The sequence below is a fragment of the Camelus dromedarius genome, chromosome 31, assembly GCF_036321535.1.
Source record: "Camelus dromedarius isolate mCamDro1 chromosome 31, mCamDro1.pat, whole genome shotgun sequence".
Classification (NCBI taxonomy): Eukaryota; Metazoa; Chordata; class Mammalia; order Artiodactyla; family Camelidae; genus Camelus; species Camelus dromedarius.
Window position 1 is genome coordinate 5,347,288 of NC_087466.1, and position 27,672 is coordinate 5,374,959.

General features: G+C 45.0%; 2 protein-coding genes across 14 annotated transcripts in view; both read right to left on the bottom strand.

Annotated features, from left to right (window-relative positions):
* Nucleotides 1-2,070: 2,070 nt before the first annotated feature.
* LOC116150036 (transmembrane emp24 domain-containing protein 10-like) lies at nucleotides 2,071-3,612 on the bottom strand. Its single transcript, XM_064481428.1, has one exon. The coding sequence runs from the start codon at nucleotides 3,562-3,564 to the stop codon at nucleotides 2,911-2,913; it is 654 nt and encodes a 217-aa protein (XP_064337498.1). The 5' UTR covers nucleotides 3,565-3,612; the 3' UTR covers nucleotides 2,071-2,910.
* Nucleotides 3,613-19,430: 15,818 nt separating this feature from the next.
* The window catches only part of MTMR3 (myotubularin related protein 3), a 113,473-nt gene continuing 105,231 nt past the window's right edge, over nucleotides 19,431-27,672 (bottom strand). For 7 of the 13 annotated variants that reach the window (XM_064481095.1, XM_064481092.1, XM_064481090.1 and 4 more), the window contains 6 exons: nucleotides 26,038-27,448; nucleotides 25,253-25,306; nucleotides 24,852-24,962; nucleotides 24,299-24,387; nucleotides 23,517-23,543; nucleotides 19,431-21,623 (listed from right to left, as the gene is read on the bottom strand). In XM_064481095.1, coding sequence (XP_064337165.1) covers nucleotides 21,452-21,623; nucleotides 23,517-23,543; nucleotides 24,299-24,387; nucleotides 24,852-24,962; nucleotides 25,253-25,306; nucleotides 26,038-27,448 — 1,864 coding nt within the window. In that variant the 3' untranslated portion in view covers nucleotides 19,431-21,451. The remainder of the gene's footprint in view (nucleotides 21,624-23,516; nucleotides 23,544-24,298; nucleotides 24,388-24,851; nucleotides 24,963-25,252; nucleotides 25,307-26,037; nucleotides 27,449-27,672) is intronic. The other 6 variants (XM_064481094.1, XM_064481093.1, XM_031443054.2 and 3 more) reach the window with 6 other exon arrangements.

The window sequence follows — 27,672 nt, forward strand, 5'->3', positions numbered from 1 at the left end:
CTCATCAATAATTTACAGACTGTTGAGTGACCGGGTCAAAAATGGAGGAACGCACATAACATCCCTTTTTTAAAAGCTCATTTGCTCTTGCACTAGTCTTTTACCAAAAGCAAAATTTTTACTTTTTAGATAAAATCCAGGTATAATGTCAATGAACTTTAAATCTAAAGCATAAATGTCCAAGTTGGTAGTTTTGGCATGAGTAAAAGGAAAGGACATGAAAGAATTTCAGTTTCATGAAGTCATATTTGGGAATAAAGCATCAGCAAAATAAAATATTCTCCTCTCCTATCTTCTTCTCAGACATTTTGTCAGAACAGAAGACTAACCAACTGAATAGCTTTCATTGCTTCTAAAAGGGAGAAAGGCACCAGTCAGAAATATGAAAGAGTATCTTGTTAGGCTAATGGTACAGAACAGAATTTCACCTTTAAGCATCTAGGGATGGATCTTAACTCACAAATTTGGTTATCTTCTTTCCTGCTTGGATGTATCCTCTGTCATTCAGTATATGTAATACCACAGGCAGACTTTCTCAACATCTGCTGCCTTTATGATGAGGATTTGGCTGTCAGGGTCTCAGAAGCAGTACCTGTCAATTCTTAACAGCAGATGGCAATGTTGCACAAATTAATGAAAACCACTTTTATGCCACACCAGAGAAATTCATACAGGGAGTCAAAGGAAGGGTGGAAAAAAGGCTTTGGGGTTCACAGTAGCTGGAACATTTAAGAGAAGGGCCCGAGATTTTAACAACATAACTTACTCCCTCTTCTCTCTTTGTACTTTATCCAGGTCATCACAGCAGCATTCTCTTAATTCCAATATGCTGCTTCTTAACTACAAGCTACAGGGCCCTAAAGCCTGTAATTCCTGCCACTGCTATTAGACAAGCCCTGTAATAGTCGGCAGGGGTTAAAAAAGAGATTACAGAAAGGACAAACTCCTACCCACTTTACTGGAAGAAATGGGGAAATTTTCAAGTGATAGTATTTTTCACAATTGTTTATGAACGTGGTCATGTGTGTCCACACTTTCTCTTATTTACATTAGTGTTGGCCTTTAGGCACCTCATATTCCCATAGTGATTCTTGGCTTTGCTTTCACAACATATATCTTCAAGTATTTACTCTATTCATGATCCTCCCAGGTGTGTTAGTTTTAAATAACTCGTATGTCTTCATTTTCTAGGTGGAACACATAAGAACAGAAATTAAATGGAACACATAAGAACAGAAATTAAGTCAGTGACTTGCCATGTAAGAAGACGTGGTAAATTTTACTTATTTTTTTCCTTTGTAGAAGTCAGGTTAAAAATTTAAGCAACCACATAACTGACAAAGGACTTGTATCTAGGATGTACAAGGAACTCTCAAAACTCAATAGTGTAAACCAACTATACTTCAATTTAAAAAAACCTCAATAGTAAAAAGAACACACAATCTAATTATAAAATGGGCAAAGGACATGAACAGCTATCTCACTGAGGAAGACAGATGACAAATAAACACATGAAAAAGATGTTCAACATCATCAGCTATTAGGAAAATGCAAATTAAAACCACAGTGAAGTATCATTACATATGCCTATCAGAATGACTAAAACATAAAAAATAACAGCAAATACTGGTGAGGATGTGGAGAAACTGGATTGATCACACATTGCTGGTGGGAATATAAAATGGGTAGTTACTCTGGAAAAAGAGCAGGGCAGTTTCCTACAAAAATAAACTGTTTTCCATACAACCCAGCAACTCGTCTCTTGGGCATTTATCCCAGAGAAATAAAATTTTATGTTCACATAAAAAAACCTGTACATGAATGTTCACAGCAGCTTTATTAGTAATGGCCAAAAACTGAAAACAACCCCAATGTCTTTCAGTGGGTGAATGGTTAAACAAACTTGTGGTATATCCACACTATGAAATATTATTGAACAATAAAGTGGAACAAACTGGTGGAATATGCAACAACTTGGATGGATTTCAAGGGCATTATGCTGAGTGAAAAAAGTCAATCTCAAAAGGTTACATACTATATTATTCCATTTATATAACACTCTTAAAATGACAAAATTAGAGAGATGGAGAACAGATTAGTGGTTGTCAGAGTCTGGGGCTTGAGGGTAAGGAAGGAGGTGACTGTGGCTATAAAAGGGTAGCACAAGGGATCCATGTGGTGGAACGGCTCTGCATCTTGTGTTGGTAGTCACATGAATCTATACATGATAAAACTGCTGGAACTAAACACACATAAACACACAAAAAGAAAAAAGTTCAAGCAACTGAGCACAAATATTTTAGTTCTCTAAAATGAAATTTGCTTGAAGAGTTATCTACACTTCAGAGCTCGTTTGTATGAGGTGTCACATCCATCGCCCTTTTAAGAGACACAAACTTATGAAAGGGTATCACCAGAAGCTACCTAAACATTTCAGCTAAGAATCAAGAGAAAGTTAAGGGTGTTGTCACACAGAAATTCAAATAGGACAATCTGAATGAAACAAGTTCAACACGGTCATACAAATCTTGGTAAAGGAACTAGAGTGGAAGCCCAGTCTGATGAGCAAGCGGGAGAAGGAAAGAAAACATGGTTCAAATAGATCATACGAGGAAACCCAGTCCAAATGCTGGCTTTGGCATTATCTGGGTAACCCCTATGTTTTGTCATAGGTGACTCTAATAATAGTCTTATTGTCAAAACCAGTCCAAATCCTACCAAGTTAAAAAGAAGTCCCTCTTCGGCTTGTTGGGTGTAGGTGGTAACCAATGTCCTCCCACACCAAGAGAGATCAGTTCTGGCAGGAAAGCTCCAACGTGCCATGATGGTGCTGTTGGTAGGATGCTTCGGCTAGGCACGTCCCAGTGACGTTCTGCTGGCTAAGATACAAGGTGAGGAGACTGGGCTTAATTACTCCATCAACTTCTTGGCCTTGAAGAAGCGACGCAGGTAGAAGACCTGCCAGGTAGCTGGTCCAATGAGGCAGAACATTGAAAAGATGCTGAAGTACAGGACCCGAGCATTTGTTGACTCATTGGTATCATGCATCTCTCCCTCTCGCTTCTTCATATAGGCAAAATTATTAACAATAGCTTCTGAAAGGTCTTCTGGGCGCCATAGCTCCACCTCCAAAGGTTTGAGCTTCTCACCTTTTGCAATCTCTTCGTAATTTTTCGCCTCTACTCCATGCTTCATGTGTAGGATCATGAGTTGGTCAGGTATTCGCCCTGTTCCCTTGCTCTCAAAACACACTTCGAACATGTCATCTTCAGTGGTAAAGGCAGATTTTCCCTCGGTTGCATTCTCCTTGGAGTACAGAGTATGGCCAGCAGAATCTGTGATCTTGAGATGGGTGTGCAGGCCACCAGCGCCCCCAGACTGGTCGGTGATCTCGTAGGCGCTGGTCACCAGCAGGTCCTTGTGGATCTCCTTGTGGAGGCACTTGTGGGAGTTAACAGGCAGATGGAAGGAGATGGTGAGGTTGGAGCTGGGGCCGAGCAGGAATAAAAGCAGCAATGATGGGTAAGGGCCACGCTGGGCTTGTGGGCCAGACAAACCAGACATGGTGCTGGAGACTGTTCACCACCCCGGGCCTCTACTGCGCCGGAACTGGGAGGAGGGGATTGTTTTCTTAATTTCTCTTTCTGGTAGTTTGTTGTTAGTGTATAGAAATGCAACAGATTTCTGTATATTAATTTTGTCTCCTGCAACTTTACTGAATTCATTGATAAGCTCTAGTAGTTTTATTCGGTGGTGTCTTTAAGATTTTATTTGTATAGTATCATGTCATCTGCAAACAGTGACAGTTTTACTTCTTCCTTTCCAATATGGAATCCTTTTATTTATTCTTCTCATCTAATTGTGTGGCTAGGACTTCCAATACTAACGTTGAATGAAAGTGGCAAGAGTGGGCATCCTTGTCTTGTTCCTGATCTTAGAGGAAATTCTTTCAGCTTTTCACCATTAAGTATGATGTGAACTGTGGGCTTATCATATACGGCCTTCAGATTATATCATATATGTTGAGGTATGTTCCCTCTATACTCAATTTGTGGAGAGTGTTTATATAAATGGATGTTGAATGCAGATGTTGAACCATCCTTACATCTCTGGGATAAATCCCACTTGACCATGGTGTATGATACTTTTACTGTATTGTTGAATTTTGTTTGTTAATATTTTTAATAGACTTTATTGTTTTAGAGTAGTTTCAGGTTCACAACAGAATTGAGCAGAAAATAGAGTCACACATAGCCCTCCCCACCCACACATGTATACTCCCCTAGCCTCAACATCCCTCATCAGTGTGGCATATTTAGTACAATCAATGAACCAACATGGACACATTATTACCAACCAAAGTCCATAGTTTACATTAGGATTTACTCTTGATGTTGTACATTCTATGGGTTTTAACAAATGCATAATGACATGTAGCCACTACTATAGTACCATACAGAATAATTTCATTGCCCTAAAAATCCCTTGTGCTCCATCTGTTCATTCCTCCCTCCCTCCCTCTCTCTCCCCAAACCCCTGGAAACCACAATCTTCTTATTGTTTCTGTAGCTGTGCCTTTTCCAGAATGTCATTTGGTTGGAATCGTGCAGTTTGTAGCCTCTTCAGACTGGCTTCTTTCATTTAGTAATATGTCTTTTAAGTTTCTTCTATGTCTTTCATGACTTGATAGGTCATTTTTCACTGCATATATATTTTTTAATTTACATATATGTACTGTTCATTGTTTCTAAGAACGTTTAGAGCTTTAGCTTTTTAAACTTACATAGTTATCAAAGGAATAAAGCCAACCACAAAAGAAGAATTAACTCAAAAAGATACATACACCCTGCTATTATCAGCAACATTATTTATAATTGCCAAGACTGGAAGCATCCTGAGCGCATATCAGCACTTGAACAGATAATGGAGATGCAGTATATATACTGCATCCCATAAAAAAGAAGGGTATTTTGCCATTTGCGGCCCTTCATTCACTTTTTTTTTTTCACTTCAAAAACCAGAATTTTATAACTGGCAGAGACATTTCCATTACATCAAAAACAACAAAATACCTAGAAATAAACTTAACCAAGGAGGTTACATATATTCTGAAAACCGAAATGACACAAAGAAATGGAAGGATTTTTGTGCACTTGGATTGGAAGAATCAACACTATCAAAATGGCCACACTACCCAAAGCAACCCACAGATACAACACAACCCCCATCAAAATACTTGCAACATTCCTCACAGAACTGGAACAAACAATTCCAAAATTTACAAGGAACCACAAAAGCACCGAACAGCCAAAGCAATCTTTTGTAGGTCTCTCTTTTTTTTTCTCTCTTTCTTCTTTTTGTTATCTTTTCTTATGGTTTGATGACCAGAGAAGTTCCTTTAACATTTGTTGTAAAGCTGGTTTTGTGGCGCTGAAATCTTTTAGCTTTTATCTGTGAAGCTTTTGATTTGTCCATCAAGTCTGAACGAGAGCCTTGCTGGATATGCTTGCTAATATTTTTTGAGGATTTTTGCATCTATGTTCATTAGTGATATTGCCTGTAATTTTCTTTTTTTGTGGTTTCTTTGTCTGGTTTTGGTATTAGGGTGATGTTGGCCTTGTGGAATGAGTTTGAAAGCAGTCCTTCCTCTGTAATTCTTTAGGAAAGTTGTGAAGCCATCTAGTTCTGGACTTTTGTTTGTTGGGAGTTTATTATTGTTGTCACTGATTCAGTTACATTACTGGTAATTGTTCTGTTCATGTTTGCTATTTCTTCCTGGTTCAGTCTTGGGAGATTACACAGTTCTAGGAATTTGTTGATTTATTCTAGGTTGTCCATTTTATTGGATTATAGTTGTTTGTAGTAACCTTATGATCTGTTGTATTTCTGTGGTGTTTGTTGTTAACTTCTTTTCTCTACTGATTTTACTAATTTGGACCCTCTATTTTTCTTGATGAGTTTAGCTAAAGGTTTATCTATTTTGTTTATGGTTTCAAAGAACCAGCTCTTAGTTTAGTTGATTTTTTTCTATTGTTTTTCTAGTCTCTATTTCATTTATTTCCTCTCTGATCTTTATGATTTCCTTTGTTCTACTAACTTTGGGTTTTGTTTGTTCTTCTTTTTCTAATTTCTTTAGGTGAAAGTTTAGGTGGTTTGAGATTTCTCTTGTTTCCTGAGGTAAGCTTATATCACCATAAAATTCCCTCTTAGAACTGCTTTTGCTGTATCCCATAGATATTGTGTGTTTTAAAGAAATTTTTACTGAAGTATAGTTGATTTACAATGTTGTGTTAATTTCTGGTGTACAGCATAGATTCAGTTGTACATATATATACATTTCATATTATTTTTCATTATAGGCTGTTACAAGGTATTAACTATAGTTCCCTGTGCTATACAGTAAGACCTTGTTGTTTATCTATTTTGTATGTAGTAGTGACTGATGGCATGAAGTCCTAGAGGAGTCAGGAGACAACTGGATCAAGAACACCTGCCTTGAAAACAAGAAAGGGGGCCTTTATCCTCTGAGACAGGATTGAAGGTGCTAAAGATGTAGGTATAGTATAGATGTTAAAGGATGGGTGTGAGACAGCATGAAAGTTTTTCCCCCTTTTTCAGAGTTCATCTGCTCAGAGTGAGGGAGTTAAGTGTGATCCAGGAGTCTTAGACAAGTAAAGTCTTAGAAAAGACACATGAGAAATGAAAAAGATTTCTAACTTGGGAAATGTAAAATGATTGTAAGAACCTACTCTTAGGAAACATTCTGGATGACATTGTCACTGTGTCCTTGAAGTTCTTAGTGACATTGGTCTTTACTGAAGAAACCAATTTGTATCTTCTTGGAAGATGTCTACTTAAGGTTAGCCCTTGTGGACTAGGTGTATTTATGATATATATTTTACAACCTTTATTTTCCTATCATGTACCAGACATGGGGGCTAACAGCAGTCATAATAATCATGTTGTAAACCTGCTTTACCATATATGTTCTCAATCAGCACAACCACCCTCAGAGACAGGCAAGGCACAAATTGCTTTTGCCACTTCACAAATGAGGAAAGACCTAAAAGTTTATGGACCTGCCCACACTGCATACCTAGTGAATACAAAACCAGGAGTTAATCACATTTTATAACCTAGGTTTCATGCTCTAAGTTCTGCTCTTTATAACATGAACATTAACAACTGTATTAAAACAAGCTTTGTTGGGGGTAGGGAGGGTATAGCTCAATGGTAGAGTGCATGCTTAGCGTGCAGGAGGTCCTGGGTTCAATCCCCAGTACCTCCATTAAATAAATAAATAAACTAACTATCTAACCAACCAACCAACCTAATTACCTCCTCTTCCCCAATTAAAAAAATTTTTTAAAGGCTTAATGAGTCATAAATGCTCAAGCTGCAACACATGACATGGAGCACCTAAACTTGATCATCCTTGGAATCATTTGCCAAATTTTTAACCTTTCTTGTTTTCGTCTCAAGATATTTTCTGATTTTACTTGTGATTTTTCTTTGATCCATTAGTTGTTGAAATGTGTTATTTAATTTCCACATTTTTGTGAATTTTCCAGTTTTCTCTTTGCTGTTGATTTCTAGTTTTGTTCCTTTGTGGTCAGGAAAGATACTTTGTATGATTTCAGTTTTCTCAAATTTTTTGAGATTTGTTTTGTGGCCTTGTTTTGTGATCTGTCTGGGAGTATGTTCCATATGCTCTTTTTTTGGTATATGTATTTTTATTGAAGTATAGTCAGTTTACAATGCTGTGTCAATTTCTGGTGTACAGCACAATGCCCCAAGTCATACATGAACATACATTTATTCATTTTCATATTCTTTTTTACTGTAGGTTACTGCAAGATATTGAATATAGTTTCCTGTGCTATACAGTATGAACTTACTGTTTATCTATTTTATATAAGTTAGTATCTGCAGATCTTGAACTCCCAATTTATCCCTTTCCATCCCCTTCCCCCTAGTAACCATAAGTTTGTTTTCTATGTCTGTGAGTCTGTTTCTGTTCTGTAATTAAGTTCACTTGTCTTTTTTTAGATTCCACATATAAGTGATGTCATATGATATTTTTATCTTTCTGGCTTACTTCACTTAGAATGATAATCTCCAGGTCCATCCATGTTGCTGCAAATGGCATTATTTTGTTATTTTTTATGGCTGAGTAGTATTCCATTGTATAAATATACCACAGCTTCTTTATCCAGTCATCTGTTGATGGACATTTAGGTTGTTTACATGTTTTGGCTATTGTAAATAGTGCTGCTTTGAACGTTGGGGTGCATGTATCTTTTTGAATTAAGGTTCAGTCTGGACATGTGCCCAGGAGTGGGATTGTTGGGTCATATGGTAAGTCTGTTTTTAGTCTTTTGAGGAATCTTCATACTGTTTTCCATGATGGCTACACCAAACTACATTCCCACCAATAGTGTAGGTGGGTTCCCTTTTCTCCACACCCTTTCCAGCATTTATAGTTTGTAGACTTTTTAATGATGGCCATTCTGACTGGTGTGAGGTGATACCTCATTGTAGTTTTGATTTGCATTTCTCTGATAATTAGCGATATTGAGCATTTTTTCATGTGCCTATTGGCCATTTGTATGTCTTCACTGGAGAATTGTTTGCTTAGGTCTTCTGTCTATTTTTAGATTGGGTTGTTTGGTTTTTTTATTATTAAGTTGTATGAGCTATTTATATATTCTGGAAATTAAGCCCTTGTCAGTCTCATCTTTTGCAAATATTTTCTCCCATACAACAATCCTTCAAAGGATCATACACCATGATCAAGCGGGATTTATCCCTGGGGTGCAAAGATACTTCAACATACACAGATCAGTAAGTGTGAAACATCAGATTAATAGGGTAAGAAATAGAAATTACTATGATTATCTCAATAGATGCAGAAAAGGCATTTGACAAATAAAACATCTTTCATGATAAAAAATCCTCGATAATTTGGGTATAGAAGGAGCATAACTCAATATTATAAAGGCCATATATGACAAGCCCACCTTTAACATTATACTTAATGATGAAATGTTAAAAGTTTTTTCTCTGAGATCAGGAACATGACAAGGAGGCATACTTTTACCACTTCTTTTCAACATAGTACTCTAAGGATACTTTTCCTGATGCCCAAACAAGACCAAACCCCTGCTGGGGGTGTTCAGAGCTCTCATCACTTTCTTTCACAGCCCTTCTCATGGTTTGCCAGGGAAGTTCGCATAACTCAAGGGTTCACTAGACTGAAAGCCCAGGTTAGGAACTGGGCCCGCTTTCCTTCTCATATCCCTGGACCTCACAGGATAGGCACTCAATAATAGAAGCATCACAGAGCGGAGAGAGGAAACAGATGAGAAAAGTAAAGGGGTAAAGAATGGCCAAGTGTGGCTGAGATGCCAGCTCTGGGTAGACAGAGCTGGACAGGCCAGCTGATGTCAGATATGGAATCTGGTTTGTATTCTGTGAACCAGGGAGGTCAGCCAAGCATCCAGAGCAGGATAGCAGTTACATGTCAGCTCATCGGAGAGTAACTGGGACGACCTAGTATATTCCAAAAAGCCTTTTGACAGTCAGTTTGGATTGATACTGGCTGTCTCTGAGAACAGGGAATCTGGGCTGATTTACATTTTCTGTGTGCTGTGCTTGCCTAAGCTTTGCTGTTACTACTGTAAGTGAACGACACTGCAGAACTTCCCACTCAGCAGCCCTAGTGCTTCATCCAGTAGCTCATCAGGATGGGAAGTCCTTTGATTATGACCAGCGGAGCATTTCTGCACCATTCTTTAGCAAGGAATTCAAACATTTTTTGAGTTCAACCTTTTTTCAAACAGATGTTAACTAAAGTGAGGAAGGATTTGCATCTGTTTGGAGCCTGAGTGGCAGATGAGCCCAACTTCTTGGGGACAAGTATGAGTTACACCCCGAAGGCTGCCTCAGCAGGATGCCCAGACAGCACGCAGACCACCTCCACACCTGCGGGGATCTCAGGTGAGGGGTCCCTAATTGCTTGGTGATTAGGCTTGTGAGAGAAATACCTTCTCACAATAAGGCCTTGCTGGCAGCGTTAGCTTTGGGAGCTAGGCTGGGATCACTCAACTGCCTGTCCCTCCACCTCCTGAGGGACCCTAGGTTGTATTTAAACAGACCTCCTTCCCTACCTGTAACTGTGAGTGCCAAAGCAATCCAGATGTGCCTTCACTCTAAACTATAAAGAAACAATTAACCATAGTTAATGGCCCATAGTTTGTTATTTCTGTACTCTATTCCCAAGGTTCCCTCCTAAGTTATTAGCCAGAAAGAAACAAACCCGCACATAAAACTATTTCATAGAAACAAAGGAAGTGAGCTCTTTTTTGCTTTATTTCCCTTTGATTTAAAGTAATGGGTCTTCCTAGTTGGAAATGAAGTTCATTCCCACAGATGGGAAATGCTACCTACCATTCACTGTCTCGCATCATTACGATGCAGACAAGTAGACAGGATCGGCTACAGAATTTGCAGGACCCCTATTTACAAAATGAAAATATGAGGCCCCTTGTTAAAAACAGTAGGAATTTCAAAACTCCAAGAAGAGTGTTAAACCAAGGGCAGGGTCCTTCTGAGCACAGGGCCCTGTGTGACGGCAGAGGCTGTGCACACAGAATGGTCTGAGTACTAGGAGGACAGGGGACTCCACCCTGAGGAGCTCAGGCACGTGGACAGCTGCTCCCCAGCAGAGCCTCTGCAGAGAAGAGAGCAGGTGGTGCGTCCAAGGACAGCATTCCCTTGGTGGTCCTCCCAGTTCTGATCTGCTTGGTGTTTGGGTATCAGAGGGTCCAAGGATCAGAAGAGAATTGGGGTCCCTTAGGACACTGGGATTGAGGAGGCATTAAGAGGAGGAGTTTCTAGGCATGGAATTATCACTGTTTTATTTTCATTTAATCAGCCAATTTTTAAAAAACTGAAGTAGAATTTATCAAATTTAGATGACTTTTCCCCCCTCTGAACCTGCTCCTTCCTTTTTCCATCTTAGTAGGTGATCCAGCTAGACAGATCACTGTCCACCTAGTTGATCAAGGCAGAAACCTGGGATCGTCTTTGACTGATTCCTTCTCCTTCTTTGCCTCAGTAGCGCTGAGTCCTGTCAATTCTGCCTTCAGTGTCCCCCTTGGGCCCACACATCCACTCCTCTCTGCCTCTGCTGAGGCCACTATCGCTTCTGGCCATGATTATAATAACCACAGCCTCCTCAGAATCATGCAGACTAGAGTTTAAGTCCTCATTCTGCTGCATGTTAGCTGAGTGACCTTGGATAGGGCTCTTCACTTTTCTGAGCCTCAGTTTCTTTATCTGTAAAGCGGGGATAATAATACCTATCTTCAAGGGTTGTTAGGACTAAATGAAATGACGCAGGTGGCTTATCACACAGTTCGTGCTCAGTGAATTAGCATCTTCTCTTTCCCTCTTCATCCTTCAGGCCTCAGTTTAAACATTACTTCCTTAGGAACCCCTCCCAACTTGCCATAGGTTCCCATGGGCCACCATGCTGCTCTGCAGCATTCATCATACTTCCCTGGCTCCTGTCAGGCAGGGCTGTGGAAGTACAGAGCAGGGGAGGGTACCATGGAGGAAAGGGTACCAGAGGGCTCCTTTCAAAGTTTTCTGCTACTCTGGACTAGAGGCGTGCAGTGCCCCTCTGAGGGCAAGGGTTCTGACACATTTCCCTCCTCCCTCCAGTTCGGCAGGTACAGGTACAAGGAGAAGTGCCGTTGCCTTGGAGCAGGGCAGGTGGCCTGAGAAGCAAGCGGGATTCCTGCCTCCATTTTCTGGACTATATGAGAACGCAGGTAAGATGTGGGGAGTCAGAGCAGGCATTCAAGTGCCAGCTTTGGCAGGATGTTACCCCTCATGCTGCAGGGCAGCTGGACTTGGTGAAACATGATCTATTTCCTCCTGGATCCGTGACAGCCTCGTGGGTTGACTGGACAAATTTCCCCACAGGTGAGAAATTAAAGCAGCAGCATAGAGTGGTCAAGGTCACACCCTAAATAAGTGATGAAGGGGCTAGAACACAGGCCCCCACAGAGCAGGGTCGGGGCAGCACAGAGCTAGGCACACACAGGCGGGTTCCCAGCTCGAGCGTCTTCCGGCTGAGTTGTCTCGACCTCTGATCAAGTCAGTGGCTGCTGCCTTATTTTCAAGTGAGGATAAAATAGTACTGACCATAGAAGACTGACAGAATTAAATGTGTCACTTCATGGAAAGTACCCAAACAGTGCCTGGCCCAGGGTAAGTATTTTTACCTTCTTGTTCAATTCTCTGTTGAGAACCCTCAAATAGCTATAGAATGGAGACCAGTGTTTGGCCCAAATAGACTTCTTTGGCTTTTAACAAATATTTCCTGCCTTCCCTCATTTGCTAACCCGTGCCCTCGGGCTCAGTTCCCCAGACCTGCCCTCCTGCCTTGGCTCGTGCTGACCCAGTATCACCACGGGTTAAGTCACTGCTGTCCCTCAAGGGCAGGCTCTCTGGTCAGACACGTCGACGGGCTTGCTTCCTTCTCTGAGCTGCATCTCTAGTCCGTATCCAACTTGCTGTAACCACTAGGTTTTAGAGGAAGGCTGAAAAGTATTCTCTAAACAACTGACACATAAAATTACTTTTCACTTAGACCCTGTCTCGCTGCTTAACAAACCCTCCATCCACCATAGTGCCTCTTCCGCTTTTACTCCGTCTCTTATGATTGTGAGATGCTGTAAACTTCTGACACTGAAAAAACAAAATAGGTGCCAAAGTACCATTTAAGTTTTGCAAAACATGTAGAATTTCATAAAGTCATGTTAGTATTGTTGGGAAACTGCTTAAATGAGTGCAGTCCCTGGTAAATGAGGACTGAGAATGAGGCCCACTAATAAGTGAGGTGCACAGGGGGTAGTCTGACTATCGAAGGACTGAAGGGTTAAGAGAAGCCCTCTGGGGAACTGAAGAAACCCTTTTGCAGAAACAACCCTGTGGTTGATTGCACTGTGGAAATCAAGCATGAAATGATGTTATTGTACAGTCATATGCCTTAGGGGGGAAATACATGTAAAATATTCTTTTTCTAAGAATTAGCCTATAGTTGCAACTACATTTTGCTAATAGATACTTGTTCCAATCAAGCCCTTTTCACTATTTACTGTATGAAATTCTGGTCTCCATTTACAGTGGGTTGACACTTAAAAGGTCTTTTCAGGTCCCAGTTCTTTTTGGATAATGAGAGTCCTTTTACTTATTTGCCCAATCTTCTCTAGCAGATGGCACATTCTTGAGGGCAAACAGTGCCAGAGACAGAAATGCCATCTCATCACAAGGGACACGGGGACAGGGATGTGTCTTAGTCACCACAAAAGCCTGTGCAGAACCACAGGCCTCATTAGTTAAGTGAGTCACCTGGCGCATCCAGCGCTGTTAAAGGTAAAAGACCCCATGGCTGAGGCCTCAGTTAGGGGCCCTAGAAATGAGGGGTCACCAGGTGACCTCAGACACCCAGGCTCTTGTCCTCAGCTCTGTCTGGGCTTTTCAGGCATTGGCAGTGATATTCAAAATTCTGGAATGCACTGGGGGGCAGAGCTACATGGAAGACAGGAGAGTGACAAGGATGGCCCGGGACTCCCGGGTAAGGAGAGATAGAGGCCCCTGCTGCCGCCTCTTCTTTTCCCTCGTGCAGGACATAAAAGCCGTGTGCAGGTGTCTTGGTTCATTCCTGCCTGGGGTGGCTCAGAACTTCCTGTGACTGGGCTATATGAACACACAGTTCCAGGGAAGGTGGGTGGAGGTTCTGGGAGGAATTAACTACAGTCTGGGAAGAAGAGGTTAACATCCTACTTGGGGGTGGGGGAGAGGAAGGCAAATTGGCATCAGTGTTCACACTTGCTCCAGGCTGACTGCTTGGGAAGGAATCACTGATATCCTTGCACTTTAGATCCTGCACATGGAGGACAGAAAGCAAGGATGGTACTGCAGGCCTTTCGTTCAGCCCTCCTTTTGATTGACAAGACTGGGCGAGCAGAGTCCTTAGGCCCATGAGAACCAGCCCCTGAGTTAACACCTTGGAGCTGCACAGGGTGGGCGGAGGGGCGTGCACGTGGGGCAGCCTTGCCCACTGGCTCAGATGGGAACACCTGATGCGTTAGCAGTTCCCCAAGCCCCTGGGGACGGAAGCCTTAGCTGCATTTTTGGCAGCGATTCATGTGGAACTGTTGTTAATAATGTCTCCATGGTAAGTACCTTGATTTATAAATCTCCAAGGAAGCACGTGTAGGAGAGTAGAGACCTGAACCTCAGGAACATCAAGACAGAAGCAGGGACAGGACAGTCCAGCACAGCCCCGGAGGCCAGTTGCAGAGGCAGAAGAGCCAGCAGGTTTATCAAGGGCACCGCATCGTGGGTGCTCTGAGAAGAAATGTCTTGAAGCAGAGAAGATATTGGGGGCAGAAGTCTGAGGCAGAAGCTGGCTGGTTTATCAAGTCAAATGAAAGGACAAAGAACTATACTACGCACATCAGCTCCCAAGGGCTGACAGGGACTTCAAAATTGGGAGCTGGCCCAGTAGAGTACATGCCAGCTGGTACCAGCATCTTCTGGGTGACTCGAAAGAACCTCCAGTTCCAGGGACTGATTTTCGTACCGGCATTTACAATTGACTCACATCTGTTTTAAGTTGGATGACAAAGCCTTAACTATGTGCTGCCACCTTAGACTCTTTTGGCATTGGAGATGGCAAGGAGGACCAGCTGAATGCAAGGTCACAGCTTTTCCAACCCTGGGCTCCTAGTGGGCTCCCTTGCTAGACAGAGGACACAACCTGGGCCCAGGCACGTGCCTCAGATATCTGCGCGGCACAGAGCTGAGACCCACCTCACTCTACCTCCTCTGCTCCTCAGCCTGGAGAGCTGATCTGCACACCTTATGGCTTGGTCTTCAATTAGGAACCTAAAACTCACCAGCTGTTCAGCAAAGTGAGGCCTCATCAATCTCCACGGGGCTCGGGAGTTCTTGGATGCTGCCTCAACCCCAACATGCAGTTTCTTTCTCTTGGCCCCCTTCCCATTGCTTTTATAGGATTTTAAGGCAGCAGTGCACTTGCAGACCTGCATCCATTAAAAAAAATTTTTTTTAAGTTCATATGTGAACTTTAAAGTCCTTGAGTAGTGATACACTGGCAATTTATTATAAAACTCAGACCAGAATGTTACCTCTATAAGGTGGAAGACCCCAGGGCAGGACCAGTCGTCATGCAGTTTTAATACATGGTGGGATGGAGAGCACTGTCTGGCTGTAATCATTCAGAATGTCCACCAGCAGCCAGAGACGGACATGTCATCTCATATCATGGACAATTACCACCAACCCCCCCTTTGTGGCAAATGCTCTGCTCTAGATGAGGAAATGCCCACTCAGTTCCTCACCTGTGCACAGGCAACTCAGCTAGTGCTGCAGGGCTCGGATTTTCAACCCAGGGCTGTGGACTCAGAAACCCAGGTTCCTTCCAGCAAACTGGTGGTTTTGAAACTAGCGTTTGTTGCAGTGCTTCAGAGGTTCCCTGCAAACATTCGCTTCAAATGTCCTGTTAAAAGTCATTCTTAGTATGTACACTCAGATATAAAACATGCAATACTTAGGCTGCCTGAGACCTCACAGGAACGCCTCCATTACTGTGCTTGTGTGGGCTTCTCAGGGGTCATTGATCCAGAGGGTGCAACGACTCAATGCTACTGGTTCTCACCATAGTACAGTTTTACAGATCATAACCTCAGGGTGTTTCCTACCCAGTGTATGGAAGATAAGGGTGGAAAGCACATATTGGATATTCTTTTCCAAATCCTGTTTTTCAAGCATCTACTTCAGTTTTGTCAGACAGGCTATGACTATTACCACTTACCTATATACAGTCAGGATTTTCCCTCTATACCATACAAAACAGATTCAGAAAAAAGTTAGATACTGACACAGTTCACAGCTAACCCATTTGCGTTAGTCAAAAATGCTCCTTCCACCCTTGTCACCCCACTGATTTAAGACATTATGACTTGAACTTAGCTCATGCTATTAACATTTGTTTTTATGTACTTGAAAGGTTAAAATGAAAAACAAAAACCCTGCATTGTAATATCAAAACCTTCTGATTTTAGTTAGCAGCGAGAGTAGGGCCCATAGTTTAAGCCTTTTGGTAACAACTGCTAAGCTCTTCTGCAAGATTCCTGGCTTGGCTAACTGAAAGAGAACCAGATTAAAATAGCTATTTATCTAAGGCTGCTTTCTGGAAGCCTCAGAGTACTGACCTGAAGGGATCAGAAGAGAAAGTTTCTTACTCAGATTTTGCTGTTTATTCATTGGTAACCCTGGATGAATCTTTGCTGATACCTGAATCTCAGTTTCCGCAACAAAAAACCAAGAGGTTGGATTGATCACTAACTTCAGACTTCTAAGTATCAAAACCTTTCTTCTAAATCAGATCTGACTTGGACGCCTAATACTGAATGGGACTGGAGACTCGCTCCCCATAGAACAGCATGGAAACCAGGAAACTGCATGATCTAAGGTCCCTCTTAGTTCTAAATGTCACGATTTCAAGTCCCAGGCCTCTGAAACAGAAACACTGACTCCTGCTGCCCCCTCCTGGCCAGGCCCCTCCCTGGTTCTTGGACAGGCTACAGGGCTGAGCTGATTTATTCTTGGCACCTAAAACACTGGTCACAACACTGGCAACCGAGTCCAGGGGCTGAACAACTGTTTGTGGGTGAAAATGACACGTTTATTTAGTTTACACCGAGGCTTCAGCACAATCAATGCTGTTACAATAGGCAGGCACTACTGTCAGCAGCAACACATAGTATATTAACCAGGATCCAAGCCTCATGGGTTAAGTTTGCATTAAAAAAAAAAAAGAAAATCAAACCAATCAGGAAGCAGTTAAAGTTCAATTTTAAATGCCACTGTAAAACAAATTTCACTGGAAATACAATTGAAATACAACTGCTATGAACGCTGTAACAAAAACTGACTAAGAACTTGGATATTATCGAAAAGACAGTGGTAAATAAAATACAATAGCAGCATTTAAAAACTTTGTAATTCCCATTTCAGAGGGTACCCTTCCCCTTTCCCCTCATGCCTCTGAACAACTGCCTAGCCTAAAAGAGCCCGTTCAACCAGAAGGGCAGCTGTTACCTGCACAAATGTGCAGCAGGTAAACTTCACTCGAGGGAGAGGACCAAAGCGTCAGTGTGGTTATGTGCTGGGGGCAGGAACACTGGTACTTCAGTCAGAGGCTTAAGAGCACAGCCTCCTATACCTGCTAGAAGCCTCTCACATTCTGGTCCTGCCCTCCAGACATCTCATCAGTAACCTCGACTTAGAACAAATGTTCTTAGAAAATGACTAGAAATTAAACAGCTGGGACTCCTGCCATATTTTCCACAACTCCAAATGGAGAGTCAGTCATTTCGCTCCACAGCCCAGGGCCCACTTTTAACTGTTAGCCTTACCCTCTGCTAATGCAATCGGGTGGGTACAGCTGGAGCCCTGGACAACAGGTCACTTGAACACACATCAGCTAAATGAATTCCTGCAACAGCACCTTCAAAGCAGCCCTCATTCTTAAGAAATCAGTAGAGGTCAGAGCTAGAGTTAACGACTTCAGTGGGCATGGGATCTCCAGCCTCAAGTGCAGCGGTCAAGTCTATCAGCTGTCTCAAGGACAAAGGCCCAAAATCATATTCTAGGGTTTACTCTCACTTCCCATTCTTATATTTTTGTAATAGCTGGAAATTAACAAGTCTTCCAGCAGCATTTTGTTCATTCCCCTTTAAATCTACCACAGTACCTTTTTCTTAGAATATTCCTTTGCTAACATAGAAATGAACAGTGAGCATGTTAGCAAAATTACTAAAGAAAAAATTTTCTATACATCTTCACTAGAAGTCCCAGTGGATTAAGGCAGCCCTGTCATTTTTGGACTGGGATTAAATAGACCAAAGTATAGATAGAAAATATTAAGACAACCAGGATAGGAAAAAAAACAGGAGGGGGACATCCTGGCAGCTCAAGGTCACAGTTAGGACCACTGCTCAGACCACATTCCTCCATGTGACAGCCTGAAGAAAGCTGGCCTCATCCTCGGAGAACTTCTCTTCTCCACAGACAGCCATCTTCCACCCACACTGTACAGGTCTCACCGGCAGCCTAGCTCTTCATCTTCCTAACTCTGGAAGTTCCCCATCTACGGTCATCACAGCTTTGCTACGTTCTACTGGTGTTTTTTTTTAACTCACTGAGGACTAAACCATTAGACCTCAGAAACAGTAGGAGCTTTGTGTAGACACACATCGGTTATGACATACACTCAGGTTTTTACAATTTGGTCTGAACACAAGCTCAGGTCCCTGATGGACTGAAGGCAGCTGCAGTGGCACTTTTTCCTCCCAGAGGACAGGCTAATTCTCAAACATCTGCAGGATGGCCCGCACAGCTCTCAGATTGGAACCAACTGAGCTGTTTTTAAGTGCCTGTGGACTTGAGGCAGTGAGTACATCCAGCAAGTGACCCTGGAGGTGTCTCTGAGCAGGTTACTCATCAGCCCAGCCCAACTAAGTAGAGATTTGGGCACCACTCAGTACCTACCTTCCCTAGGGAGGAACTGTATAACATGTGCCCCCACAGGCCTGGGGGATGGGAAGGGTGCCCAAGATGACACGGGAAAGAAAATCCACCTCCGCGAAAAGCAAGAACTAGTCAAGTGACAGAAGCTATGGCCTTCTCAGCTGATTGCAGGTCTAAGGAGCAGAGGTTCTTCCCTCTGTGTAGGAGGGAGGATACCTCTGGTTAGGCACGTAACTCACTCACATTCCAATTCAGTTCCTGCCCTAGGGTCTCTCTGCCCACCCAGGATTCTCTCATCCAAGGACAGGCAGAGCAGACACACCTTCTCGTCACCTTCCCCCCAACACTTTCCGGCTTCCACTGCATGCAGGCCTCTGTGCTCAACTGCTGCTACAGGTGCAGCTGATGCTCCCTGGCTGGGTTGGGCTTAATGGGCCAGAGCACTGGATGCCCTGAAATCAGCAACAGCAGGGGAAAAAAAAAAAACCTGGAGGACAGTTTTAGTTACTGCTGATGTTCAGTTCTTCAGATAAGGAAGAACGGCTGATTGTTAAGATGTCTGACTGCTTTGCCTTTTTAGCTCTGGAGATATCAGGGCAAAAACCATCAAGGAAATGTATTTCAGTATGTGGGCATCATGGTACGGCTCCTTGCCAAGAGTTGAAAATAAGTCTGTAGTTTTCCTTTGCCAAAGTTCATTTTCCCAGCAGCACCTCAAATTGCTTCTGTGTAAGAGAAAAGTGGGATGAGGAGGGAATAAACCACAGGGAAAAGAATTAGAACGTGTTAGCAAATGCTACCATGCGGAACACTAAACTTTATTTACTTTATTTATATATTTAACAGTTCTAAAGTATTTACTTCTTGCTTTGACAAAAAAATGAAAAATATAGGAGCACTGACTCCTCTTTAAGAGAAAAGGGTTATATTTACAGCTACGGAGAGTTACGGTTCCTCCTTTACATACAAAGAAAATATTAATAAAAAAGTGCTTCATTGATCAAAAAAGGGCTTAAGAGCTGCAAGCATTTATTCACACTGTACATCAGACCCAAGAAACCCGTATCATAACCTCTTGGCACCTGTCACTAGGAACTGCACAATCTTTAATTAGACTGACTTCTCCCTATCTGCAAGGCCAGACCACACAGAGTGTGGAGAAGAACTTACACCCTGTTTCACTAAACTCAAATTCTGAGCAACCTGCTGCCACTGGGAAGTCAGAGACGTACTCAGATGCTCTTGGCTTTGCCTGGACAGCTCCAGGGAAGGCTTCTGGGTCACGTCTTAACTGTACCCAGGCACACACAGGAGCCACCTTCCTGAGACTCAACTTGCCTGTGGCCAGGGAACTGCTTCCAAAGAGTCAGAACAGTTCCCTGACCTCACCCCCACTGCCCACCACAATGCGCCCTGTTACCAGCTAGCAGCTTTTAGCAGAGCCAAGCATAGCCCTTCCCCTAGGAGGGAGGGCAGGCACAAAACATGGATGCCAAGATAACAAAGCACAAACCTAAACTCTTTTCCACTCTTCTCCATACGCGCCTCCACCACAGATATTCTTGATTTAAGGCTCTTTTTGGACCACATCAGAGCTTACTGAGGAAAGGTGCCTTGCATCTCCTACGGGCTGTTACTTCTCTAAGGAACTCTGCAGAGTCACCAAGTGGCCCCTCACTGCTGGCCAGCAGCACAGGAGCAGGGCAGTGGGATTGCTGGGCCCTTCCCACCGCTCCAAGAAGGGGCGGCAGGGGAAGGCTGATTGTATGGAACATGCTCCCTTTTCCAGAGGCTTGTACTCTGAAAGGCTGATTCTGCCCCTTAAAGGGGAGATCCATGATTGGTTTGGTTTGGGAGCGGGGAGTTTTTCGAACCCTGAGTCTGGATTTCCCTGTGCTGGCTGAGGAAGGAAGAGAGACTATCTGGGGGAGCAGGCCCGGGAAGGAGCTTCCAGGTGTGCCTGGGCTCAGGGCATACTTTGGCCTTGGCCACAGCAGCAGGACACTGCACTCTGGCCAGTCTGCACCCTTATGCCTGAGGGTGGGAAGTGCTACACAGCCTGGCTGAGGGAGGCTGACAGTGAAGGCAGCCCTAGACAATCTGGGTTAAGATAAAAAGGGAATCCCAGTGGGAAGAATATGCTGGTCACCCATTCCCAGCCCTCTCACTTGCCTCAGAGGAACGTACCCTTTCCTTCCCCAAAGGGGGGGCCTTCGGGGTTCCGTTTACTACATGCCCCTCCCTCCAAATGCCAATCCCATTTATCTGGCTGTGGGGTGGGACTGGCCCAGCCTCTCTCAGGAGGGAGAGGGGACCTGGAGCACTGCACCTGGGGCAGATATTTCTAGTGTCCTCAGCAGCAAGGTTTTTCCAACCAGCTCTGATGCGGCAGTAACAGTCACAAACATCAGCAGTGACTTTATTCCCTGCTCACTATCTCAGGCCTCCACTCCTGACTCAACCAGCTTCCTCCCATTCTGAGGAACCAAGCCAAACCTCAGCATCACCTGACAGCAGGCAGCTCAATAGTTACAGGAGCCTGGCAACCTCTGATCTTTCATCCAAAAAAAAAAAAAAAAAAAATTGAGATGAGGGGACTTTTTTCTTTTTTGGAGACAGAAGGATAGAAAAGGGAGGAAAAAAAAATGGGAGGGGGTATCAATCTACAATCCAGTGGTACATCCCAAATTTCCATCATTCTGCACAGGTGGTTCCATGTCCCCATTCCAAAGTGCACGGGCCTCTCGGTCTGCCCAGGCTGTGTGGGCCTGTCAGAGGAACTGCAGCTTGGCCTCTGCCCGCCCCAGGTCACTGAGCTTCAGTTTGAAGTGGCAGCAATGGGTTTATCCAGTTCAAGGTCAATGCTGGAGCTTGTGGGATGTAGGCTGCTATAGCAAGACTTGCACACTCGACTAGGTTCAAAGAGCTGTTGGCTGGGAACTGGAACCTTCTGATTACAACAACTGGAGCAGAATACGTTCCCACAATTCCTTGAGATGAGAAGAAACAATACTGTGTTAGTTTCAGTAGCAAACATGGGGTAGGGAAACCAATTTCAGAAGACAGCGCTTTACTGTATATAATTTAGATGTGCTGGAGACTCCTCCAAGATCAAACACTCCTCTAAGATCAAACACTGTCTAACCCAGAAAGAAGCCAGGCAGGGAGGGAATCCCTACCTAGCACAGTCGCACGCCACTTCCTTAGGGCCAGAGACACTTGGCTGCTTCACCACTATGGCTCAAGGTTACCAGGTGTACAGAAGATGTTGCTCAAGAGAGAGCCGTGAGAACACACGGGCCCAGGGCAGAAGGCAGCGGCTAGCTCAATGGGCAAGTCTTGGCCCAGGAAAAGAGAGGGGCCACACCCACCTGGGCAACAGCCTCTATGTAGCTTGTGATCACAGAGAGGCCAGAGACCAACGGAACTGCCTCTGAGCCGCTCAGAGAGAAACTCCCAGTCTAGCTGGGGAGTGGGGAGCCTTGCCCAAAGGCTCAGAGGCAGAAACACGAAGAACAGACTGCTGCCATCTAGGACTGCCTTGCTGCCCGCACGCGAAGCCAGGAGACAAGCAACCAGTGACACATGCTCAGGGTGAACGGACAAAAGCACAGATGAACACGCATGCACACACATCCCCTTATTAGATAGGTGTCAGTCAGTCATGGCTCACTCCCTGCCCCATGCATCTCCAGCGAACATCAGCCCTGCCTGCACCCAGGCCTCAGGCCTCTCTCCCCTCCTCCATTTGAAAGCCTCACTCTGAGGTTGTCTGTACAGGACAGGCCTGCACAACCAAATATATGCCCTGCACAATTAGCAGGGAAGGGAACTGGCAGAGGATGAGTTTCTGCTCACCCTGCAACCCCAGGGGGGTAAAGTACACATCAGTGCTGATGAGGCAAGAACAGGAGACTGAGGAGCCTGACACAGCCTGCCAAAGACTTGGGGAAAGCAGCTAAAGCCAAATCTTCCTTAGCCAGCATCACTCACTACCTTTTCATCTATACTCCTCCTCAGAAAGCAAACCCACTGCTGGATTAAGGACCACTTGAACATGGAGGAGAGCATACTAAATACCCTTTGGGGACAAAAGAATACCACAAAAGGAAAAGCTAGACAAGGGGCAATGGAAAGACAGACAACTAAAACAAACACACAAGATTTCATCTTCTAGAATGCAGTGAGTACTTCACAACTGTTTCTGAAAAGCATTAGTCAGCAAAAACCCGTGGTTACAGAGAATAATTACCTAAATCTATTTCTGAATGTGTACATTTAACCTACCTGCTAGAATTCAGCTCAAAAGCCTGACATGAATTTGATCAGTTAAGCTTTTCTCTCTGCCTTCTTTCAAGGGATCCTGATAGACCCTAAGTAGAGTTTTCCCTTATGTCTTCCATGCTAACATAGTTTCCTGGAAAGACCACTTCTGTTTAGTACTGGGCTCTTTTTAAAAAAAAAAAAAAAGAAAGAAAGAAAAAAAAAAAAAGGAGCAGTGATGCTGTTTGACTTGGAAGTCACCACCATCATTCTGGCATCTCAACGAATAAATGACCCAAAAGAAACAGCTCTAAAATCCCTCAACGGGCTACTCCACGAGACCAGTCCTTGCTGAAGCACCACACCACTTCTTGTCATAAGCAAGATGGCTTAGCTGACCTGTGCCATCAGCAGGGGCACCCATGGCTGCAGCCTAACTCAGCTCTAATGGTCTCCTCAACTGGCTGCTCTGGTCCCCAAACCTGACCCCACCTGCCTGTGTGTGCTCCCAGCCCCAAGCTTCATCCCAATGAGTGCAGAGAGGGGGAAATGGCAGCGTTAGTGTGGGGAAGTTATTGTAGATGTGCAGACATCACAGACAGGTTGTTGCAAATGCTCACCACGTTTGATCAACACGGTCAGTGTCCCTGCAAGGAGGGGAGAGAGAGCTCAGAGGAGAAGCCAACCAAAGACATTTGGGCTTGGGGTGAGGGTGGGGAGGTGGGGAGTCCTAGAAGGCATCATTACTAAACAGAGAGGTGGTTCCACTTTCAATCCAGTTCCACTTGTGTGGGTGAGCTATGTCACAAGTCAGATAAAATCCTATCCCAAGAACACTGAACATCCTCCAGCCATCACCCCAGCTGGGGCAAAGCATCCCTAGCAACTCACTACCCCAACCAAGAAAGAAGAAAGAAGTCAGGAGCCTTAAGGATCGAAGACTATCTCCTCAGCTATGCCCCCTAGTATCCCTCAACAAGTGTGGGGTCACGGAGCAGGGTAAGGAGTAGGAAAATGAAGTTCCCTACCCACAGCAGGAAAACTGTTTTTGCTTATAACAACCATGCTGAATGGAAAGAAATTTTATTCTAGGAATAAGAAATGGTGGTTTGGGTGGTGGCTGTTGCTCTACCAATCCAGGAAGCAAAGTAATAGTACAAAGGGACATAACTTGCACATTTCAAAATTACTCATGATCACTAAAATGGAAGAAAGATACCAAATGCAGTTCTGCAAACACCAATTTCAGAGGAACAAAAGATGAACTGGGGTCCTGTAGAGCCCTGGGCTCTGCCTCAGAATACTGCCAGCCAGACGCCTGCGTCTCTCCAACCTGCAGGCTCTGTGGACCAGATCTCAGCCTCCACACCCCTGCCCACCCCGCCATAACCCACAAAGGCACCTGCAGTGGTGCTTCCTGCTGGCAAGCCAGAAGGCGCTGTCGCACGCATAGCAGTGGGCAGCCAGGTGGTCAGGGAGCCAACGGGTCATCTGTAAAACAGATGGGGCCAGGTTAGTGACAGGAGATGGGCCATCCAGCTGGAGCCAGCAGAGCCATGCTGGGGGCAGCAAGAGTCACAAGGACCACACTGGCTCCAGTGGCACCAGCCCAGCAGGTCTGATGTCAGCAGTACAAGAAAGGCGTCCAAATCGTTTCCCTGAGAGGGCTCCAAACTCCCCTGAGATCAAGTGGCAGGCAACAGCACCCTGGGTCACTATGAGAGCTGGCGAGGCTCTAGTTCATAGAGGCAGTGAGGAGAAGGCCGGCTTGCTGAGTCTCCCTGGCTCAAAAATTCTAGGCTTGATGGGGTTTCACAGGCGCTGAGATGCAGAGAGGCTCGAGGCTAAGTGTGCTATGAGGTCATTCCTTGGCCAGGGGCAGGGGAAAGGATGGGGTGGAGAAGAACCGCTAACAGTTGCATGGGTGGCACTCAGAACAGGGGCTGAGCCTGTACCTCCGTGTCCTGTTTATCCACCTGCTCCCAGCTGGCTTCAGAGAAAATCTCTGTGCTGCAGCGAGACAAACAGTTCTGATCCAGATTGCTTTCCGAGTCAGGAATTGAAGTCTGTTGGCAAACAAACACAGCTGAACAGAATGAACCCGGTCTCCTCCCAGAAGAAGAAAGGGCTTGGTAAAGAAGGGAGCACTAGGGACTTGGGGTGGGCCTGGGTGTTAGGGCTGCTGAATCTCTAGGTGCCTCAGCCATCAAGAACTGGGTTGAGCAGGTGCAGAGACAGGGTTGAGAGCTCAGCTGGAAGAGGGATACACAGTCTAAGGCTGTGTACAGTGATTCTGGAGTGGTAACTCAGTGTCAGTTGCTCTAGGGGGGCCTGTCAATCCAACCCTGCCACTTACATCTGTGTGTTGAAACTGAGTGCTTTGGGCCTGTCCTCCTTTCTCTGAAGGACTCTTTGGGAAAATGAGAAACCATCATTAGTATAAGGGAAAACCAAGAAGTCAGTTTGAATTGAAAGTCATTGGATGAGCCCGCCTTTAATGTACGCTGACTGCTTCAGAGCCAGACTCACACTTGTACTTGAACACATCCAGTCAGACCCACCAGTAAGGAGAGAACCTGCTTGAGGACCTCCCCTCAGGTATCCCCACTTCCAGTCACCAGGCCCCATTAGTGCTAACTCCCAACAGTGCTAGAAATCAATCCTTCTCCCCATTTCTACTGCCATTACCTGCTCCAGGCTGGGTACAGATAACTGTTTAAAAAGAACTAAATTGTACAGCTACAGCTCCTGTCGGGGTGGAGGGGCGGCTAATTGTTTACCAGCTACTGGGGCAGAACAGGCACTGTAATTTGTCAAGAATATTTGACGCTGCCCTACAAATGTCACTCTGCCATTTAAGCTCCTAAGACTCATGATCCTCTCTCCCAAGAGATTTGACCACCCACACAGTGAGTGTGAACTCTTCCTTCTAGCTACCTAAACAGGATACTCGTGGGAAGTAAGCAAGGCAGGAAAGAAAAAGAGGCACACTGCCAATCACCTGGCTGAGGCTGACCTCCAGCCTCTCTCAACAGGGCTACTACTTTGGACCTAATTCTTTCAGAAATCTGTACAAAGGGCAGCCCGGCTCAGTGTGCCCTGTCTCCTTGGGTAGCTATGGAGGCGCCATGGTATACTCACCACCTCATCCCCGAAGTCCCCATTGAAGCGTAGGGAGCTGGTCAGGTACTGGCTCTCCAGGCGACTCCTCAGCTCCTGGACTTGCTTCTTCAAGGTCTCCACTTCCTGCTGGTGGCCTGACTCAATCTGACGCAGGCGCTGCTGGATAGTGTCCGTGTACACAGGCATGCCATCGTCATCTAGGTGGCTACGGGAAGGCTGCTCAGGGCTGCCGGTTGCAGATGGCCTCCCTGAGTGGCTGTGCAGCCACTTGTGGTGCAAGTTCCTCGAGTGTAAGTGCGCAGAGCTGCAGCTTGTGGCAGACAGCTGGCGGCTCAGGGAGTCCTTGCTCCTACCAGCCTCCCCATTGGCGCAGTGCCCATTGGGGGTGTGGTGCTTCTGGAGGGTACTAAGCCCTGGGGGCTGCTCTGAGGCCTTATTTTCAGTCTCTGGGGCACCATTGCACACAAGCCCCTCTTTACATTCGGCTAAAGGCAAGGCACAAGGAGAATGCGTCGGGCTGTGGGTGCTACCAAGGGAAGTCCTATGCACCAGAGATCCCACCTGGGGCCTCTCAGCCAGGCTCCTCTCCAAAGGCCTGGGCTCCATGGCTTGAGGGAGCACGTCCTTGCCACTGAACCTGCCACTGGTTACCAGGCAAGGTCTATGATGGTCTTGGGGCCCACTTTCTGACTTTGCTTTATCTTCCATTAACATGTCCATGGAACTGTCCGTGTTTGGTCCTCTGGCCTCAAATGGGACTTGGGAGGGCAGCAGAGAACTTGACTGTGAGGTACCATAGCCAACTTTCGCATCTACTGGGATTGGAAGGACAGCTTCCTCCCTGTCCTCTGCGATAGCTCCTATTCGAGACTGTTCCACAGGGATGTCCTGGGCATCCTCTCCCTTGGGGGGCTCCTGGAGACAACTGGGGACTACATTGTGCCCACCCTGCTGCTCAGGAATACCCTGTGAGAACAGAAGAAGGCTGGTGCCCAGATCACTCCTCAGAGCAGCACCCCCCAGTTCTGGTTCCTGATGAAGTATGACAGCTGGGCCCTCAGGGGTCTTCCCCCTGCTCTCCTTTTCTAGATGAGCCTCCTCCTCTTTGACCTCCTGCCTCGCCCTCTGGGTAGGCTCCTCTACCCCACTCTCCTCTTTGGTGGCCTCTTGCAAAATGTTCTCCATCTGCCCCTCAGCCACTCCAGCTGCAACAGACAGCTCGGCGCCACCCAGCACTTTGGTCGGCTTCCCCAGGCTGTCAGGATCAAGAGGCTCCTCTCCAGGACTGGCCAGGGTGCTCAGTTCCAGCGAGCGCCGATGCTCCTGCCACTTCTCATTCAGGCTTGGGTCACTGCTGCGCCGGCTGGCTAGAGGCACCGTGTTGTCGCAGGCTGTGGTCAGATTGTCAAATGATCTAGTTTTTGGTAGCCTAAAGAAAGGAGTTTGGGGGAAATGAGAATCTGAGGAAAGTAGCAGTCAACAGGTTTCACCAGGCAGTCATTTCATAATTGATTCCTCTGGCAACACCCCTACCCCATGCCCAACACATACGAATAAGCTAACAGCAAATGCTGTTTTAAAAAACATTCTTCGTGATACTGCCATCTTTCTCAACTGGTGGCAAAGAAGGGTAGAACTGCTGATTTTCTGATA